Genomic DNA, 20,000 nt, shown 5'->3' with positions numbered 1-20,000 from the left:
ACAGGTAAGCTCTCTCAACCTTCAGCCATTTGCCCATGTCCTTCAAGCCTGTTTTAGTTAATGAGATCAAGTTTTTGTTTCATCCACAATTAAGCTGTGACAAGGACTCCACTGCTTAGTTGTTAACCTAGAAAAACACCAGACTTTAAAAATGAGTCCAGGGTTGTCTATGAATGGAAGTCAGTCGCCATTAATTGTTTGATCTGGACTGACAAAAAGGAACTGAATAAAAATTCCATGTGTTCAAAATTGTTTTTGATTTTTCCATTTGTTTTTAACCCACCTATTTTTTTTCTATCTTTTTCTAGTGTAATTATTCATTAATGCCCTATTCTATTTCCCCTCTCCATAAGAAGCTTTGCATGATACACTGAAGATGATATTAAAGGTCTTTTGCAACTTCTCATCAATGTCCAGCTGAGTTCCTTTTGCCACTAAGATACTCAGCTTATTTAATATTACTTAACTCCTGCTCTCACGTCTTGCTGAGGAGCAAGTCCTTCATGCTAGACTGTTCAGAGTCTATAACTGACTAACATTATTTAACCCTTGCCCATTTGTCATCCATATTCTCTATATGAATTCTTACATCCTTCCTATGAAAGACACTTTTCATCATGATATGTAAGCCAACATTTTTGAATCTTTCCTCTTTGTCTAAAACATCGGCCTGTTTTCACCTTCGCTTCGACAAAGTAGTCATCAGATATACCTCCAGTCACTCCTTTTTTTCATCATTGCTTCCATCAGTTTGACTTTCATCTACTCCGCAGCTATATTTGATCTAAACTAACACCTTTCTTCTCCATTTTATCCTCCTTGAGCATACTTATGAATAATATTCTCCTTTGGCAATCTTGCACTTATTTGTCCATTTTAACAGGCCACTGCTGAAGAGCATCAAACGGAGTGGAGAAACTTGCATCCTCCTGGACGTGGCCCAGGAGACCATTTACACAGTGCTGAAGCAGGCTGCCCAGATAGGTCTCATGACTGATTACTACAACTACTTCATCACATCTTTGGTGAGTAAAACTGGTCGTGTGTACAATGAAGTTCATCGTAGAGAGTCTTCTTCTTCCCAGCTGGTTCCCATTTTTATATGGGGTCGCCGTTTCGGATGAGCCGTTTCCATCTATTTCTATCCTGCACTTCTGCCTCATCAATTCCCTTCTTTTGTAAGTCTCCTCTCACACAGTCCTTCCATCTCTTTCTTGGTCTCCCTCTTCTTCTTATTCTTCCTTGCACCTCCATCCCCATAGTATGTCTCCCAGCATGGTCCTCATCTCTCCTCAACAGGTGTCCATACCATCTCAGCCTCCCCTCCTGCACTTTCTTTGATACTTCCACCACCTTAGTCGATCCCCTTATGTAGTCATTTCTTATCCTATCCTCTCTTGTCGCCCCAGACATCCACCAAAGCATTCTCATTTCTGCCACATCCATCTTCTTCTGCACTGTTTTTCTCATGCTTACTGTTTCCGTACCATACAGCATTGCTGTTCTTACCACCGTCTTGTGAAATTTTCCTTTTAACCTAAGCGGTACTCTTTTGTCGTAGAGAGTAATCATTGCAAATCAAATATGTTTTTTTTTTGCATGATGGCCTTTTGTCAACTGGAAAGACTTCAAGTCAAGAAATTAAAGTGATATCCTTCAGTGATTTAATCACTGTATCAGCATACATTCATTGGCACACAAGTTAGGTAAGCTTCGGTACTCTCTAACTCCCTGGTTCCGTTCCAGAATTGTATCTTTGGCTCAGTTATTTACACTTCCCTTCACTTGTTCCCAGGATTTCAACTTGATTGACACGTGTCTGACCTTATCCCTGAAACTCGAAGTTTATTGTTATGTATTGAACCTTGTTCCCAGAAATCCATCTGATTGACTTCTTTGTGACCTTGTTTCATGGACTACCATTTGACTTATACATATATAGGTATATATGTATAACTGAATCATGAAAGTTTGGAATGTGATAAATGCATAAATAAAGATATAAGCCACGAAGGAAAATTGAAACACAGGAGTACCTGCAAGATCTTTCAACGCTAAGTAAAGGATGTTGAGTCGAAAGATCTTGCAGCTACTCCAGTGTTTGAACTTTCCTTCGTGGCTTATACCCTTATATAGGTATATATGTGTGACATTGTCCTTATATAGGTATATATGTGTGACATTTGACCTCATCCCTCCAACTACAACTTGATTGACATGTTTGAACCTTTTCCTAGAAACCCAACCTGACAGCTATGCATCTAACTTTGTCCTGACGGTTTGGATGTGATTGATATCTATTACCATTGTTTCCAGGACTTCAACTTGATTGACATTGAGGACTTCCGCTACAGCAACACGAACATCACGAGCATTCAACTCATCAGTCCGAAGGATCCTCAAGTGCAGCAGATTGTCGATAGCTGGGTCCAGGGAGAGCTGAGGTATGGAAGAAGTCTTCCAATGCACCTCCGCCACATCACGGTGAGTAAGGAACTTGGAACAGTTTAGATGACTGGAAGATTTAGGGCTATACAGACACTACCCTTCTTACAAACTTTCAACTTGCGAGCATTCAGAGATACAGACAAACAGGATCACAAGTTAAAATTGTGTCCAGAGTGCTCCCTTGAGTCACCCTTAAGTTCAAACTTTTGTTTTGCACACCTATCCTGTACATACAGTACTGTATGTACAGTTCATTGTATTTTAATACATCATACTATAGTTAAATAGGCGTGAAGAGTACAGTAACCAACTTACAAACAACTTGATTGTAAGTAGGGTGGTGTCTATCTCCTGATTTTCTCACAACTCAAGGTAGGTCAGACTGAAAGACAGACTTTTATATGGATGTAAACTTTGTATATATATCTTTTGACTTGATCTCCTGCAAGACAGGCAAACTAACCGTGTTATCATCTTCTTCATAGACGGAAGCAGCTCTGATGTACGATGCTGTGCACGTCTTTGCCAAGGCCCTCGACGACCTGGACTCCTCCAGTGAGATAGGGATCCACAGTGAGCTCTTCTGTGAAAGTGACCAGACATGGAAGCATGGCAACTCCCTCATCAACTTTATGAAATGGGTATTTATTAATTTATTTTTTGCTTTCCACCAAAAATTTATGTCATGATTTTTAGATATTTTTATGTTGTCGAAAATTTGAATATTTCAGCCTCCCATTGTGTCTCAGAATGATAGAAATTCTAGTAGTTTCTGTCTTTCAGCTTAAGGTATCCACCTACCATATTTCTTTACAAAACTGGAAATATTTGAGTTTCTGTCGTTTGTTTTCTGAAAACTAGTTTTTTCATCATTCAGCACATACTTCCAATTTTGGTCTCTCAAGTCTGAAATGTTTGGCTGTTTCCATTTTGACTTCTGAAACCAGAACCCTTTGATAATTTCAATTTCAGTTTTTTCTCCAGGTCTTAAATCTTTATTCATTCCCCTTCCTTTTTTTTTTACTCCAAAACTGTCTGAAACTTATGAATCTTTGTTGATCTATTTGGTCTCTAAATGTCATTTATACATTCATTGCTTCAGTATTATATGTATTCCTTATAAGACTCAACTCTGCTTTTCTTTAAAAGTCAGGTTATTATCAAGATTGTAAAGTAGTTACGTGATAAACTGAATGAGCCTATTTAGTTTCATGAGTAACTTTGAATGATTCTGTCTTCTACTCAGCTTCAAAACCCCAAAACATTCATTGCTTCTATTTTTATTTCTTCCTCCACAACAGTATAGTTCCAGGCCATATGGAGCCGGGTCTCGCCCTTCCAGCCCCTACTCCAACATGTCGAGGTATCCCTACTATGACAGATTAGACGGGCTGACAGGTCTCATTAAGTTCAACACAGAAGGGTTCAGGTCTGACTTCCAGTTGGACATCCTCGAAGTGGATGTCAAAGAAGGCCTGAAGAAGGTAAGCAAATTTGAACATCATACGTAGATGTTATACAGGATCAGCATCTTTAAAGATTAGTACCAGTGATTTCAAAAGTGGCAGGGGTAATAAAGACCCAAAAGTATATGTACAAATAGGGCCATTCACTTGTAAGTTCTTGAGAGCTTCTTAGCTACGTAACTAAATCGTCTCTTTTGCGCTAACTTTCTGATCATCAAATATGGGAGAGGTACTATCTAGAGCTACCTTTTTCCAGGTGGGCACCTGGACCCAAGCAGGAGGTGTCAACTACACAAGGTCTTGGGCAGAGGCCGTTGAAACTGTGGAGACGAATCTGCTTAATAAGACCCTTAGAGTTTCCATAGCTCTGGTGAGTATGACTTCAGATACTTTTTCTATAGATTATGAAATAAAATAACATTACAGATTCTGAGTTTCCATAGCTCTGGTAAGTAAGACTAGATTTCTGATACTTGGAGAAGTCTAAGAAGCTCTTGTACATAAGACCTCAAATGCTTTGTATTGATAATCTTGTCCTGCTTTCTGAACTTATGAAGTAGAACATGGTTATCATCTGCAATATCTATCATAATGCATTCCCTACACTACATGAACTGCATCTGTGATTCCTTTCTTGTTTACATGAACAGCCTTCATGACATTTTATGGCCACTGACATTTCTTTACATACTCTACATGGATACAAGGCAACTGCGACTGAGTATACATTCATTTCACAACCTTCATAAATTCTCTTCTTAGCCATCCAGACAACCTCATTTCACACACTTTCATCCACACTCAGTACATTACTCAGGAATCAACCCTTCTCCACACATGCCAAAACAGCATTATTCCCACTGCAACAACACAGGCAAACATTACTTTTGTTTGCAGCTGGCATTCTTTTGATGGGCTGCTGTAAATCTTGTTGACGAAAGGTTTTCATTGCACACTTGCCAACATGTAACCTCCACAAAGTTCCATGCACACTGCATCACATTGTTTTGAGAAATTAAATTGCTTGGTTGTCATCTTTGCCCTTACTTCTATATAGAAGTCTTTTGCAAAGCTGGTCCAATCAGACTTGTGCCGTCAAAGAGTTCAGGTGCTGACTTCTGAAATGAATTAGTAATGACAGTAGTTATGATCAAATAAATGTCTGTTTGCAGCCCACAACTTTAAAAAATGATATCACTGGTTTCACTATCAATGAGGTTATTTGCAGACCCACATCCTATTGTTTTGACATTTTACGTATTCCCAAAGAACGAAAACAAAGAAAGATGTTCTACCTTCGTAGGCCTGCTTGTCTGACTTCTGTCTCCCTGGAACAAACCTAACACAATTAGTATTTTTCAGACCTCCCCTTACGCAATGCTAAAGGAGAACCCAGAGCGACTGAAGGGCAATGACCGCTATGAAGGTTTCTGCATTGATCTGATTGACGAGATCGCTAAAATCCGAGGGTTCAACTACACTTTCCACGAAGTAGGTGACAAGAACTACGGCAGCAAAGACCGCACGACTGGAGAATGGAATGGCATCATCAGAGAACTACTTGATCATGTGGGTAGCTACTTTGGTCTTCCACAATACTTCATTTCTTTGCTGTTCTTGGCCTTGTCATATCTAGAGTTGGTATATTCCCGGTCGGTAGTGTGTATGATAGATTTCTGGATTTTTCACCTTAATGGAGTGAAGTAGCAGAGGTATCTGTACTGCTTCTTTGATCAAAAAGAATGCCGTAAGCCCAACTTAACTCTTTAGAAGCTGTATAGCCAATTTTGCAATTACTATTTTCCCTCTTTTACAGAAAGCTGATCTGGGTATTGTCGATTTCACCATAACATACGAGAGAGAGGAGGCAGTTGACTTCAGCATGCCTTTCATGAACTTGGGTAGGTGAATACAAAGAGCAAAATATCTGAAAAGTATGATTAAAACAATACTTTTGCTTGAAGATTTATAAATATAAATTAAAAATATTCAAAGTTTGAAAAATAATTATTTAATAATTCTGCAGTTTCATACACTGGTGCCAAAATGGCATTTTTTCATGTTGCTCACTTCCAATAAATTTTGGTTGCTCAGTTAATGCGATATTATTTTGGAGAGATCACATCACTCAAACCCTGCCTAGGCCCTGGGCCCCTGTCTTATTGGTCTCTTCTGGTACTTAACCTTGGAAATCTGTTTCTTGCCGCTTTCTATGTACTACCTGTCTGGCCTGTCCCCTTTCCTCTTCCAATGATAAGCATAGCCAGTTTTCTGGTCTGCTCAACGTCTCTGACCAACCCATTTTCTGTCTTTTTTCCAAGCAACTGTCTGACCTGATTCCTGTTCCTCTAGTTACATGATTCCTTTCATAACCCTCCTCAGCCCATATTCTGTACTGTCATTTTGCATTACTATTTGACCTACCCATTTCCAGTTTCTATTCCCTTTCGGTTGTCTAACCCATTTTCTGTTTCTTTACAGGTATCAGTATCATCTACAAGAAAGCCCAGAAGAAGCCACCCAACCTCTTCTCTTTCACCTCTCCATTTTCTGGAGACGTCTGGATCTACATGGCCACTGCATACTTAGGGGTGTCCGTTCTTCTCTTCATCTTGGCAAGGTTAGCTTTCCGTTACCCTAGGCAACTGAAGGGTTCCTGATTCAGGGATGAGTTGCGTCACTGTATCTCAAGCTAATTCTACTTGATTTTTACCTTTCAGAGACCTGTGACAGTACGATGTTGGCATATATCACTCACTGTTTTTTTCGTTTGCAGGATACCCTGGAGAAATTCTTATGACGTCAATGAAACGACATGATTTCTAATTGTTGATTATTATTTCTGTTCAAGTACTGCAGAGGTCAGCACTGTCATCGGTGGTGATTTTGCTTCAGAGATGGAGACCTTTTCTATTTTACTTTATATTTATGAGATATTGTAACGAATCTGTTTGCCTTTACTTTTTAACAGGTATTATGCCGACTTTAGGAGTAGGTGGACCTTTCAAACATTCCTAAATATACTATAGCATGCTCTTGTAAGCTAAGAATTTATTCATCTGTGGATTTTGTTCTTAAATAATAAGCTGCAAGTTCTCTGCAAGTAGATGCCAAAGGGTAATTTCACAAGTGCCCTTTATTTTGCAAAATTAGTGGGACTTGCCATCATGTTGTCAGTTAAGTGTTGAAACGTAACTGTTTTCTGTGGACTTTTCCTCATGAAATACAATTAAGAAATTGAATTAGAAAAAAAATCAAGCCTTCATTTAAGTCACTTACTTTCTATTTCAAATCACAATCTGGTGTCTAGACGTATCCTAAAACACTAAAAAATATAAGGAAGAACACATCAAAAACATTAAGCTAAAGAATCGACACAATTCGCACGCATATTTGCGGACACGTAGAGGTACAGCTAATCTTGAACGAGATAGCAATCACAGAGGAACTTATTGGTAGTTCAACAGAAATGAAGAAGGCCCAGGTAATAATTTCCATAAAGCTGTTTTTAGCAGACATGGTTTTGGGAAGCGAATTTGGATAAATTTTTCGAATGGCTTCACTGCTCGCACAAAGTTGGCGATGGCATTATTTTCTCCGAACCGTGATGGAGTCTTGGGTAAGTAATGTCTTCTAGTTCTTTGTCAATATTGTTCTGATAAAATTGACTCTGATTCAAACGAGAATTGACTATAGACAGCACAGGTGTGTATGTGTGAGTGATTCAAGGTGGAATGACTATAAATAGCCACCCCTTAAATGATTCAAGAATGACTCTAGACAAATCTGTGGGAAACTACTGTGGGATTGACGTGGAGATTGGATTTTTAACTGATTATTTTTTCTTATGTTGCCAGTTGCATGCAAGCTTTCTTGACTGTGGTGGAATGAGAGTTTTCTAATGATACATAAATGGAGAGACCTATCTTAGCTGAATATTAGTACAATGATGAAACAAGTGAACAGTTGTCAAAAGGTGTATGATGGAGTCATTACAGGATAATAATTATGAAAAAAATATTTTAATTGGTCACGAGTGCAAAATGGCTATAATAGGGTAATAGTGGAAAGAGCATTGTATAATAGCGCCATAGTCAGGTAAAGGTAGAGTGGTACTGAAACTGGACATTCGGGCCATAATGTTATTGTTCCTGGTAGGACACTGGTGCCAAATATTTAAAAAGGGGAACAGCATTGAATTTCCAATAGTAGTATATATTTTGGAATAGTGGTATAAAGATATTCTGAAATTTGGTAGAACCAAACATTTCATGCTCACTGGGTAATTTTCGGATGGCAGTTTAGTAGAAAGAAGTACTAGAATCCTTCAAGGATCAATGAATAAGTCTGTAAGACTATCTTTAGGACTACTGTACAGGACAGCAAAATCATCTTGTTATTATTGTGTCACAAGATTTCAAGATTATCTTAGGTAACAGTCCAAGGTGCCTTAGTTTGGGTGACGAATGTTCTTGTCGAAGTTGCCCAAATGGTAAAGGTACTTAACGTGATGACAGGTGTACTTATGTGAAGCAGCTGTTGATGATGAATGTAGCAGTGACAGCTGTTGTATTTTCATGATCAGAGTAAACCGGTAATCTTACAATAGGGACTGAGTCATGCTAGAGAAAATTAGATGTCACATAGACTAAAGACAATTGGATATTTTGGTGGAGTGAATATTTTGGTCACTTTTGAGGGGGATTTGAATAGAGGGAATAAAATGTAAAGGATAAGTATTCGGTACAGATTAAGGCAGGTAAGCTCTAGGTCAGCTCATATTAAGAGTGAATGTTCTGCCCACATATGGACATCTTTTGAGAGGGATGTACAGATAGGTAAAATGTGTAGGATGAGTATTTGGTATAGAGTAAACTAGGTCAGCGCATGTTAAGAGTGAACGGAAAGCAAAAGATGACGAGACCAGTGACTGAGATATAGAAATTGATTTTTCCAATTGTGGTCTTATGGGTTACCTAACGTCTAACACAGGATGGTGCCAGAAGAGTGGGATAACCCTTATCCGTGCATCGAGGAACCGGAAGAGTTAGAGAACAGCTTTACTTTACTCAACTGTCTGTGGTTTATTATCGGAACCTTCTTGTGCCAGGGAGGCGACATTGCACCAAAGTAGGCAGGGTTCCGGCTGCCAGAAATAAACTTCCTTGACCTGTGTTCTCTTAATGATGGCAGAAACTCACCTCAGGCTTGCATAGAACAGCATACAGGATACTATAAGTGTAAAATGTTGGAATACTTGAACATTACCTACACTGTAGGCACAAACTTTGCAAAATGAGTCCAAGCGTTGGGGGGCTGCTCTTAGCCCGCCTGCAGTCTTGCTCAGAAAAGATTTTGCTGACTTCTATAACAAGCTTTTGGTGGGTTTCTTAAAATTAAATCAGCATGTCCAGTGAGGGAATGTTCAGCTGTGCTAGTCATCTGAAAGGTTTTGTCCGCACCTTAGAAAAGTCCTGAGAAAACTATGGTATCCTCAAGGAAGTATGTAGAGCTCATGCTGACATAAGGCCTGTTTATTGTAGGGACAGCAAAAATATATTCATTATATGGAAATTGTTTTAAAACTTTAAAAATCTCAGTTTCCACTTTGCAAGCTTCTGAATAATTTTCAAGTTACAGTATTCAATATGGCTATAAGAAATTCAAAACTGGTGTAGAATTAGAGATTCTTAGTCACTTGTTTTAGTTTTTCAACTCTGAAATAGCAGCAAGTTGTTTCATACGAAGATTCTGCGACAGACACAGCTGGACTCTCTTGTTAAAACTATAAGCCTCTCAGCCCAGATTCCCTGGTGTTCATTGTCACGAGATGTAGTTTTGCTTTGATGGATCTACCCAGTGAATTTAGAGACTATATAAGCTACATATAAGTAACAAGTTAATATAGAATTTCTATATAAGCTACATATAAGTAACAAGTTAATAAAGAATTTCTGACCTGAAAGTTACAGTAGTTTTGTTCACTGCTATCAGCCATAAAGATAGGCATTTGTAATTGTATCTGGCTCATGTAGCTACAATATGTACAGATTTTTTTCAGGCTTTTAAAATTTCCACTATAACTATGTGCTGTGGTCCGTTACAAATAGATATTTGTCAATTTGTTGAAATTTCATGAGATTATGAAGCATTTTCACTGTTGCACTCAACTCCCCATCAGTGCTTTGGACACCTGAGAATCTGAGGCCTAAAACCACTAAGTAACATGGCACTGTGTGTAGGTTATTTTTCTGTAATCTCTTTTTATTTCTTTCAGATTATTTTGTATTTTAGGGTGATTTTTCTTTATCCATGCCTTTTGTTTTTAATACGACTTAATATCAGTCTGTCTGAGGAATTTGTCTAGTTTTAGTTGCGTTTTAGTGTTCCAGATTTCCTTTTGTTTAGTACTTAATTGACGGGTGTTTAGAACCCCGAGTAACGGCTAATACTTTTGCAACCAGCTGAGTAAGAAGCTATGGACAATGATTAAAATTGTGACAAAAAATCACAAGATTTGTTATGGTCTGGAAAGAGATTCTGATCGACATTTCCCAGTTTGTGGACTGCTTTGTGCTCTTACAAGAAACATGTGCCAAAAGTCCAAAGTAAAAAAAGGAAAGAGTCCTTAGTGCCAAAACCTTGGTAAAAGTGTCACAATTGTCAAGCGGTTTTGGTCCTGGTCAGTGAAGTTGTGTGGATCTACTATGTCAATAAGATTGTAAAGAATATTTTTGTCAGAGTTTGATTTAAACAAAAATCAGCAATGAGTGGAAACAGGTCATCAGATTGATGCACAAGGAGAAGGTGTGCTTCTGCAAAATGGGAAGAATGTCTCCATCTGCAGAAAATGGCCATGAACTCTGCAAAAAGGAAAACTGCTGTCCAGTGCTGAAACTCTGGCCGTAACTTGTATAGTCCTCCTTCATAGCATTCTAGTCCTAACCATGCGATAGTCAAGCCTGAAGCTACTGAGTAGTTGTAAGATAGTAAGCATGACGTTACATCACTGTCTTTATTTTAGTAGCTTACCTGTCTAATGACTAACCAATGTAAATATTTCCAAGTTGAATGGGTACCACCTTGCCCAGCAGCAAAAGCATCAAACCTTCCCGTACGTGGAACCCAATGTCTGAGTATGGCGAGGGGACGCGGAGTGAAATGTTGCTATTATTTTGCCTCCAGAGCTGCTCCTGATGAATGGGACAATCCATATCCCTGCATAGAAGAACCAGAAGAACTGGAAAACAGCTTCAACCTCATTAATTCTCTCTGGTTTATTATTGCTACATTTTTATGTCAAGGTGCAGACATAGCCCCTAGGTAGGGAATTCAAATCGCATAACATTTCCTCAGAATGGTTCGGTAGTTTGGTGTTGTTTTTCCTTCTGATCTTGCTACGACAATTAATTTTTGTGTTCGCCTATTGACACCTTCCTAGTACCTGGATGAAAGCAGGATTTTGTCATGTGGGTAGTTGCCAGATGAATTTTTTTTTCGTTTCAAATCCTTTTCAAGACCACAATGGCTTATAATTTTATTGCGACCACACTTAATTTGTAAGCAGTTAGGGACAGTCCGTGAAGCTTCCATAATTTTAGGTACAACTTAGTAAATGTGGCAAATTCTTCTTGACCTGCTACAGAGGAGTTCAAGAGTGACCCAAAATGCTATTGGGCAAGTGTAAGATTGCCTGGAATCGTAATTCACAGCTGATGGTTTTCCCATGTTACCCTTTAACCCTTGCTTGATCACTCTCCAATTCCTATTCCCTGGAATTCATCCCAATCTATAGCTGGAGTCCTTAATCCGATCCCTTTGAGGTGCACTGTGAAGGTTGCCCACTTGCATGTGGTGAAACTAGAGACTGAATAATTCAGTCTCAGCCCATTCCTCCCTCCCATGCAAACCTCCAGTGGCTTGAAGAATGAATTATAGTTTGATGTACTTCCTGTTCATGCTATGCTCCTGTGAAACAATCTGGCGAAAGTTCCTGCATGTGGGCAACTTTCTATCCTCTCGAAATAAATCTAAAGTATTTTTATGATGACCCCAAGAACACAGTTTATATTTATTTGTATTTCAGATGGGTTTAGTCCATTTCTTCATGGCATTTACTCAGTTCTTGCAACCATAAGTTAATATTCTGTTCTGAAATCTATTTTTGCAAATTTTTTCCTGTGTGCATCAAACCAGGCCATTGCATTGACCCTGTATAGAGCCTGGCCAGCGGAGTTTCAGCCAGTTATTCCAGAGCTAAATTTAAATTTTTCTTCTCTTCTGCAACTGCTGGCTTCTTGCCAGATATGTAGCCTTCAGTATTATCTTTGCTCCTGATTAAAAAAAAACGAAATCAGTGGCTAAACCTCCGCTCGGCTGTGGCAGTGTTGTGGTCGTTTCCAGGGTCCCACAATACGGTAAAGAACAGGACCTCACTGATTGTTTTCCCTTGCAGAAACTCATAATTTTTCTTTGATTTTGCTCCGATTCCTGAATGTATCTTTCTAAGCTGACATGAGGCAAACTGCCGAAGGTACAATACTGTGGATCCTTGAGAACCTCCTCATTCTTTCTGACACTTTCTTGGTTGCAGTTCATTTTGCTCAGCGCAGTACTGTATCTTTGTGAAGTTTGCCTCATTCCATAAAGTTTCTTTATTTTTTCTACCAAATCCTTGTTCCATTGCCATTAACATCTGGATGAAGTGTCCTGGAACTGTTTCATGGGAATGGGTACTCCATGTGTATCGAACGGGACTCTACCTGCGACGTACATTGGATGTTAATGGCAAAATGAATGATTTCCTGGATTTTTGTTTTCACTTTCATTGTCATTTCCTCTGCATCCCCTTTTTGAATTCCCTGGCGTCCAAATCTAGGAACGATATGATTATTCATTTCCTCACCCACATTCCTCAAGATACTGTAGAGACTGAATTTTTTTAACTCTGGTACATCTAGAGCCTACAGTGAAATTTCTAAGGCTCTCAGACTTACTGCCAGAATGCTCTCTGTATCAGGATTTATACTTTTATTTTTGAAGCTAAAGTCAAGTTAAATTTTTCTCCATGAAGTATCTTCTCTCATCTCAACAGTTATTTTAATTCAGTATTTCTTTTGCAAGCATCTGTGAGAAAGAACTGCAATTAGTCATCTGGGCCAAAATAAAAGTAACAGTAAGGATTTCAGTGGTTTATGCTCTCTTGGACATACTTTTAAATTCACTGTTTTATGTAGTAAAACTTTAAAATTGTTATTTATAATAGATAATGTTTTCATAAGAGGTTATTTTAATTAAAGGCTAATATTTGTCAATTTTATAACGTTTACCAAAGCCTGGTTAAGGTTTAACATATTTTAATTTCTTATTCTTTGCTTAAAGATGCTTACGGTAAGGGCTAAAGTTTTATGCAGATTCAATAAAATCAACTATGCAAGTTATGTTAGTTAAAGGGTAGGAATCTACTCGAGCTAAATGGTAAAATATGTGCTAAACTGATAGAATTACCACTATAGCTTCAATCAAAGCTTTAAATTTGGTATTGACTCTGCTGTGGTAAAACATACTTTTAATATTGAGGGCTGTTGGTGGAAGCTATGGGCAGTTAAGAGACCCTGTCTCATTTTGTCTATGAATATTGTACATAAATTGATTTGAAGGGCTTCTAGGAAGATGAACAGCAGTTCTAAACCTACTTGGTGCTAACTTCTTTCTTTTAATGTGTTTGGTATCTTAAATGTTCGTCATCTCTAATTCATAGTTAAATAATTGTAAATAGATTGAAGAGAGGGAAAGAACTGGAGAAACAGAACTATCATTAACAACTTTCAAATATTTATCCACAGTCTTTCGATCTGATTATAAATGATTCCATCCAAGAGTCTTGACTTTGATAATGTCCTACATGATTTTTGAACTCCATTTCATTTTGCTTGTTCCTGAATTTTCAACAGTTCTTTTGATTTTTGAGTCATGTTTTCTTGGATGCTAATCAGAGAACATTCTGGAGAGCATTCTGTAGGTAGAACTAGTACCAGCGAGGCTCTTTTGTTATCTACAGACATTTCCATATCTCTGTTGTACATGAAAAAAATCTGTCACGAAGATGAAAATTATCTTTACCAAGTTCTGGAGAAACCAGGTATCCAGTGTAGGGGGTTCATTGTAGGAAAAATCTTGGCGAGGAATAAAGGCCAAACTCAGCCCTAGATGAAAGTTTATGTATGTTACTAAGGTTCGCTCTCATGATCTATCTTATGATAGACCTATTCTGTAAGTGTGTGTATCAGGTGCGAGAAATGAGTATTTGGATGTATTCTCTTTGAATAACAAAGTCTCTTCAAGTAACCCCTTTACCTTTCTCTTTCTTTTGATTGATATTCAGCTTTTGATTCACTTTCATCTCTGTCATCCCCCAAAGCTTGGCAGTTTCATCCATCTTCATTGCTGGAATGTCTCTGGGACATTTGGTTTTTGTAATGTTTTCTCATTATCACATCAGTGATTTTTGTCACCTCATATGGTAGCAAATACTGTATGCCGATCCCTTCTGCTTCACACTATAGTGTATATTGTAGGATCCACAACCTGTAGTCCATTGTACACTTTGCACAGAACATAATCTTAATGTCATGATTCCACTGTCATTTCATTCTTCCTGTTCCCATTTTTATTCGTATCAACTTAGTACATCCATTCTGTCATCCAGATTATAACTTTTGATATTATTTAGAAAATGGTGAGATAAAATTCTCTAAGGCAGTTCACTCTACCTTTAAGGGTTTGATAGGCGCAAAAACAAATACATTTGGCACCTTTTGGTCTTATAGCTGGTTCAGGTCTCAAAGTTATGTCATTAATCTCGAACAGCTGAGTAACAGTACTTTTTGCTAAAATTGCGTCGCTACTTTATTTAATTCTGTGCACTGTCTTTACACCTAGAGAAGCAGAGCCTTATGCGCAAAATTCACCACACCTTTGAACATGATAGGCTCCATAGATGCATTTAACATAGACTTGACACACAACTTTCTATTAATCTTCATCTAGTGATATCCCTAGCTCTGTTAAGTTTGTTTGCAAGGGCTTCGGTAGGTATTAAGTTTCCATTTGTAGTAAGAATGTCTCACCCAGGTTTATGGTTGTGCTTGTTATTTCCCTTGTGCTCAACGTCACGACTACCTAGGTCCAAGCTTTGTAAACCTTATGTGTACATGGGAGCGAACCTTAACTAAGAGAGATAAAATTCAACAACTGAGTAAGATTATTTTCATCTGAAGTGAGATTTTTCTTTTGTGAGTTATAAGCTGCCCCCTGGAGATTATTTTGTGTATCTATCCATCCATCCCATTTTTAGAGGCAGTACATCCTCACTGCTTTCTCTGCCTTTTTAATCCATCTCACTTATAGAAGGTGTTTCACATCTCTCTCTGTTTCCCAACCCCACTAACCCTAGCTTTTCCCTTTCTGAATGACCCCCCCTCCCACCGATATTGACCTGCTGGGCATGGGTATGTTGCAGGATAGCGCCAAATGAGTGGGACAACCCGCACCCCTGTATAGAGGACCCAGATGAACTCGAGAACACCATCAGTCTGAGTAATGCATTCTGGTTCACCATTGGCTCTCTCATGCAGCAGGGTTCAGATATTGCGCCCAAGTAAGGCAACAGGATGAGACACGTCCAGTTTCTTTCTCACTTTCTGTCTCTCTCTCTCTCTCTCTCTCTCTCTCTCTCTCTTTTTCTCCTTTCTTTCTCTCTTTCCCTGTCACATTAGATTCTGTTGTTATTTATCTAGCGTCTCCCTTTGACTTCTAGAGTCTGTTACATGTACGGTCAGCTTGCTTCTCTATATGTGGACCATCTTTCATAGTCTAATAGATTCTATATGGCTAGATGTAGTCTATCTTTTTATTTCCCATCTACTAGATATAGTCTGTCTATTCATCTCTCTATCAATCTATGGCTAGATGGTCTGTCTAGCTATGCATCTATACATGGTGTCTCTCTATTCGTCTCATAGATCTTTGCCACTTGCAGCTCGTAGACTGTGTATGATCCGTATCGGTAGTTGTCTTGTACCATTTTCGGTCCATATAAGAGAGTTTAACAGCATTGTAGTTTTAGGGCAGAAACCGACTCATCATTTTCTTTGCCATGCAGTTGTAGTTTTAAAGTATTAATAATAATAATGTAGTTTCAGTGTCTTCTTTTGAACACAGAGGAGGTAACCATGCGCCCGTTTTCTTTCTAGGTTCAAATAGCCACCGTTTTCTGTCAAACAGCGCATACTAAATTATTCCTCTTCACCGCACTCTGACCGTGGGGAAATATGCCGTAATGCTAATCAGATTTCACTGGCTATTTCGCTGACATTGAATTCCAGAGTGAAGTCTGGCAGAATAATAAAGAAACAAAAGACACAAATATGCGAAACGCAGTACTAGAATTTTTCTCATTGTGGGTTTCACTTACGTTTGCCTAGATAAATATATTGATTCTCATTTGACAGAACGAGGAAATAAGAATTACACAATGTAGATTACGTTTGAGAGAAAGTATTACTAATCAGTAGCATGACAGAGTCCACCAGCATGTTTTTTTTTGTTTTTTTCTTATGTGTTTGACTGACTGATGCATGCTTCGTTTTGTCATTAAACCCGCCGCTGGTAAGTACAGACATGTATCTTATTTTTTAAGTCAGATTCACTTTGTCACTTTGTGAAGTCGTCAGCGCACTTGTGCTTTTATGTAGTATGTCTCTTTTTTGCATCTGATTCGATGTGACGTTTATACAATGAAGACGGAAGATGAATAATATCTTGTATAACTAAGAATTCAAGATGATTTTTTGGTGAATTTTATCCACTTTGTTTTTATTCTTTTACCCATTGTCACTTGGAATTTCTTGTTTATCCCCTTTTCTGATACATGCATTTATATCTCTCACTAATACTGATTTTCATAATTTTTTATTTAAAGTCTAGGAAATACTTAAAGAGAAATCTTAGGGACACTGTTGTCTGATGTGCTGAAACCAAGGAAGGTTTTATTTATATTTATTAAGTTGATATGCTGATACCAAGGAATGTTTATTTATATATTTATTAATTTTTGTTTTTGTGTATAACTTTTTTTATTTTTATCGATTCAAAATCGAATTCCTTTTCTAAGCTTCAATTTCAAGTCAGTGGCCACCAAGGGGGGTGGGGGTGGGGGGGGGCTTATTCCTTGAGAACAGGGGTTCAACTTCTGAATTGATAATAATAACAATAATAATGTTTATATATATATATATATATATATATATATATATATATTATATATATATATATATATAAATATATATGTATATATACGTATATATAAATATATATATATATATATATATATATATATATATATATATATATGTATATACATACATACATACACACACACACACTTTCAAACAAGACGCCACGGAGAGACACCGGCCGCCATGAACTCTCTCTACGTCGTCGTCGTTGGCCCGACTATGCCCGTGAGGGCAACTAACGTCCCATGTGGCAAAAGCAGCCTCGTACCACCGAGTACCTGGGCGTACCTTCGAACTCCTTGTACGTGTGCTACCTCCCCAACACCCCCGGGCCATCCAAGGGGGCATGGCATGGACCGGAATTCCTTAAAAAATGGTTTTCAATTTTTTCCAAGTGATTTGATCGTAATCCCTTTCGTTTGTTAGTAAATATTCGATTGCCGTTAATTGGGTATGAGGTGGGTGGCTCGGGGATCTTATTCTCTCTCTGTATGTACACATCCACATAACATCATATTATATATATTATATATATATATATATATATATATATATATATATATATAATATATATATATATATATATATTATATACTATATATAACCGTATATTCGTTATGTATAGTTTATATATACAATGGATGACCGGTTCATTGACCCTTACCTGCCTCCTCTCTCTCTCTCTCTCTCTCTCTTCTCTCTCTCTCTCTCTCGCTCTCTCTCTCTCTCTCTCTCTCTATATATATATATATATATATATATATATATCTATATATATATATGCATATATATGCATATATATTAATGATATGTAATATATTTAACGTATTTATTTAAATTAAATTATATAACCATATATATAAATGATTTATTATAATATTTTGTATATTTTGTTAATATATTTAAAACATAGTTTAATTACATATATCTATTATTTGTGGCGTACACATAACTTACTGCCATGAGCCCAGAATTAATTTTTTTCCATGACCGGAATTGATTGAGTAAGTAATTGAAATTTGTGGAGTTTTTGCAAGTGTAGACTCGGTCCTTGGTATCAGTATTATCAACCACTTTACTCAGTTATTAACAAGACTTAAATCACAGACTAGAATTAGGGTGCAAGTAACACTTATCTCCTTCCTCAGTCTCTGAACTTTCTACTTTTTTTCACACGCAATAGCTTTCACCAATCTAGCTATATTTCTTAACTGTTGCCAGTTAACAGAATTATCTGCAAACATCGACCACGTGCTTGAGTTATTAACAGATACAGGAACACAGACTCTGAACTTCCAACTTTCTTCACACGGAACAGCTTTCACCAATCTAGCTACATTTCTTCATTGTTACCAACTGACAGTATAATCTGTAAACATCACCACCCTGTTTGAGTTATTAATAGGTACAGGGACACAGAATACTTAACTTAGGCCCACAGACTCTTAGCTTAGAACTTTCTTCACAAGCACACGTAATAGCTTTCACCAATCTAGCTACATTTCTTCACTGTTACCAGTTAACACTATTACTTGCAAGCATCAGCTGCTCGACCTTTGATGTAAAAGATGGATTAGTAGTTTTGAAGGGATCTCACTGCAGATAGAACATAACACATTATGAAGTGCAGATTGTGTGCAAGGGCGAAAGGTGAGTGATGCAGTGTAGGGTTCATGACGTGACGCTGATGATCTTTGCTATTGGTTTATAGATTCCTTTAGCGCTTCAAGGGTGAGCGTGGAAGTGACTGACATTATCTTATTTTCTGATGCCATGCCCAACACATAAAAATGGCATATATATATATATATATATATATATATATATATATAATATATATTATATATATATATATATACAGATTACCATATTATGTATATTATATATATATATATATATATATATATATATATATATATATATATATATATATACACACACACAAAGATTCCCAGCTTTTATATATATATATATATATATATATATATATATATATATATATATATATATATATATATATATATATATATATATATATATCAACACAGGCATTGCAGGCATTTGCTGAGAATCTTTTATAAATACTTGTAAATTTTATAATTTACAAACTAGGTATAGACGCGCTCAATCAGACTGCTTACAGTTCACCTGAACACCATCGATCGATTTCTCTTCAGTATTTCCAGAATTTGAGATGAAAACATTCACAGATTAATTTCTTATGTTCTTTCTCATTTTCGGTTTCCCTAATTTTTCTTTCGTTTTGTTTGGACTTACGATTTTGCCTTGAATGATTTGGTTATCATTTTACTTTTGTTTTTAGTTTTTCAATTTTCGTTTTTTGGTCAAGAGTATTCATTTGCCCCTTAGCCTTACCTCATAGCCATTGAAAATGGCCATTTATTGTAATTATTTTGCCATGCATTGCCAGACGTATATCTAATTCACGTAAAGGTCAAGAGAGGTCAGTTCAGTTAATTCTTACTTTAAGAAAGATTGGATTATGCTCCGTTCTAATATATTTTTCTTTTCTCCCTTCTCCTCTCAACTATTCCTGCTTTCACCACTACAATCTTACCTCAAAACGATGTGGATCAACCTACAAAATCCAACGAAAATCACGTGTTATGACTTAACGCTACACGTCTACAACACGTTCCTGTCTTCTGCACTACCGTTCTACTCCAAAACGATGCCTATCAACATTAACCTACCTACAAAAAACCTATGAAAACACGACACAACATGTTTACAACACGTTCCTGTCTTCCTCACCACCATCCTACCC

General features: G+C 37.3%; 1 protein-coding gene across 4 annotated transcripts in view; it reads left to right on the top strand.

The window, feature by feature from the left end:
* The window catches only part of LOC135201623 (glutamate receptor ionotropic, kainate 2-like), an 89,937-nt gene that overhangs the window by 44,880 nt on the left and 25,057 nt on the right, over positions 1-20,000 (top strand). For 2 of the 4 annotated variants that reach the window (XM_064230685.1, XM_064230682.1), the window contains exons 5-14: positions 1-4; positions 884-1,025; positions 2,317-2,484; positions 2,934-3,089; positions 3,750-3,932; positions 4,171-4,284; positions 5,277-5,483; positions 5,731-5,815; positions 6,396-6,534; positions 8,907-9,044. The exon at positions 1-4 is cut by the window's left edge and continues 145 nt beyond it. In XM_064230685.1, coding sequence (XP_064086755.1) covers positions 1-4; positions 884-1,025; positions 2,317-2,484; positions 2,934-3,089; positions 3,750-3,932; positions 4,171-4,284; positions 5,277-5,483; positions 5,731-5,815; positions 6,396-6,534; positions 8,907-9,044 — 1,336 coding nt within the window. Of the gene's footprint in view, positions 5-883; positions 1,026-2,316; positions 2,485-2,933; positions 3,090-3,749; positions 3,933-4,170; positions 4,285-5,276; positions 5,484-5,730; positions 5,816-6,395; positions 6,535-8,906; positions 9,045-11,099; positions 11,238-15,435; positions 15,574-20,000 lie in introns of all 4 variants that reach the window. The other 2 variants (XM_064230683.1, XM_064230684.1) reach the window with 2 other exon arrangements.

The sequence above is a fragment of the Macrobrachium nipponense genome, chromosome 28 (assembly GCF_015104395.2).
Source record: "Macrobrachium nipponense isolate FS-2020 chromosome 28, ASM1510439v2, whole genome shotgun sequence".
Taxonomy (NCBI): Eukaryota; Metazoa; Arthropoda; class Malacostraca; order Decapoda; family Palaemonidae; genus Macrobrachium; species Macrobrachium nipponense.
This window is presented reverse-complemented; position numbering and strand designations above follow the sequence as displayed.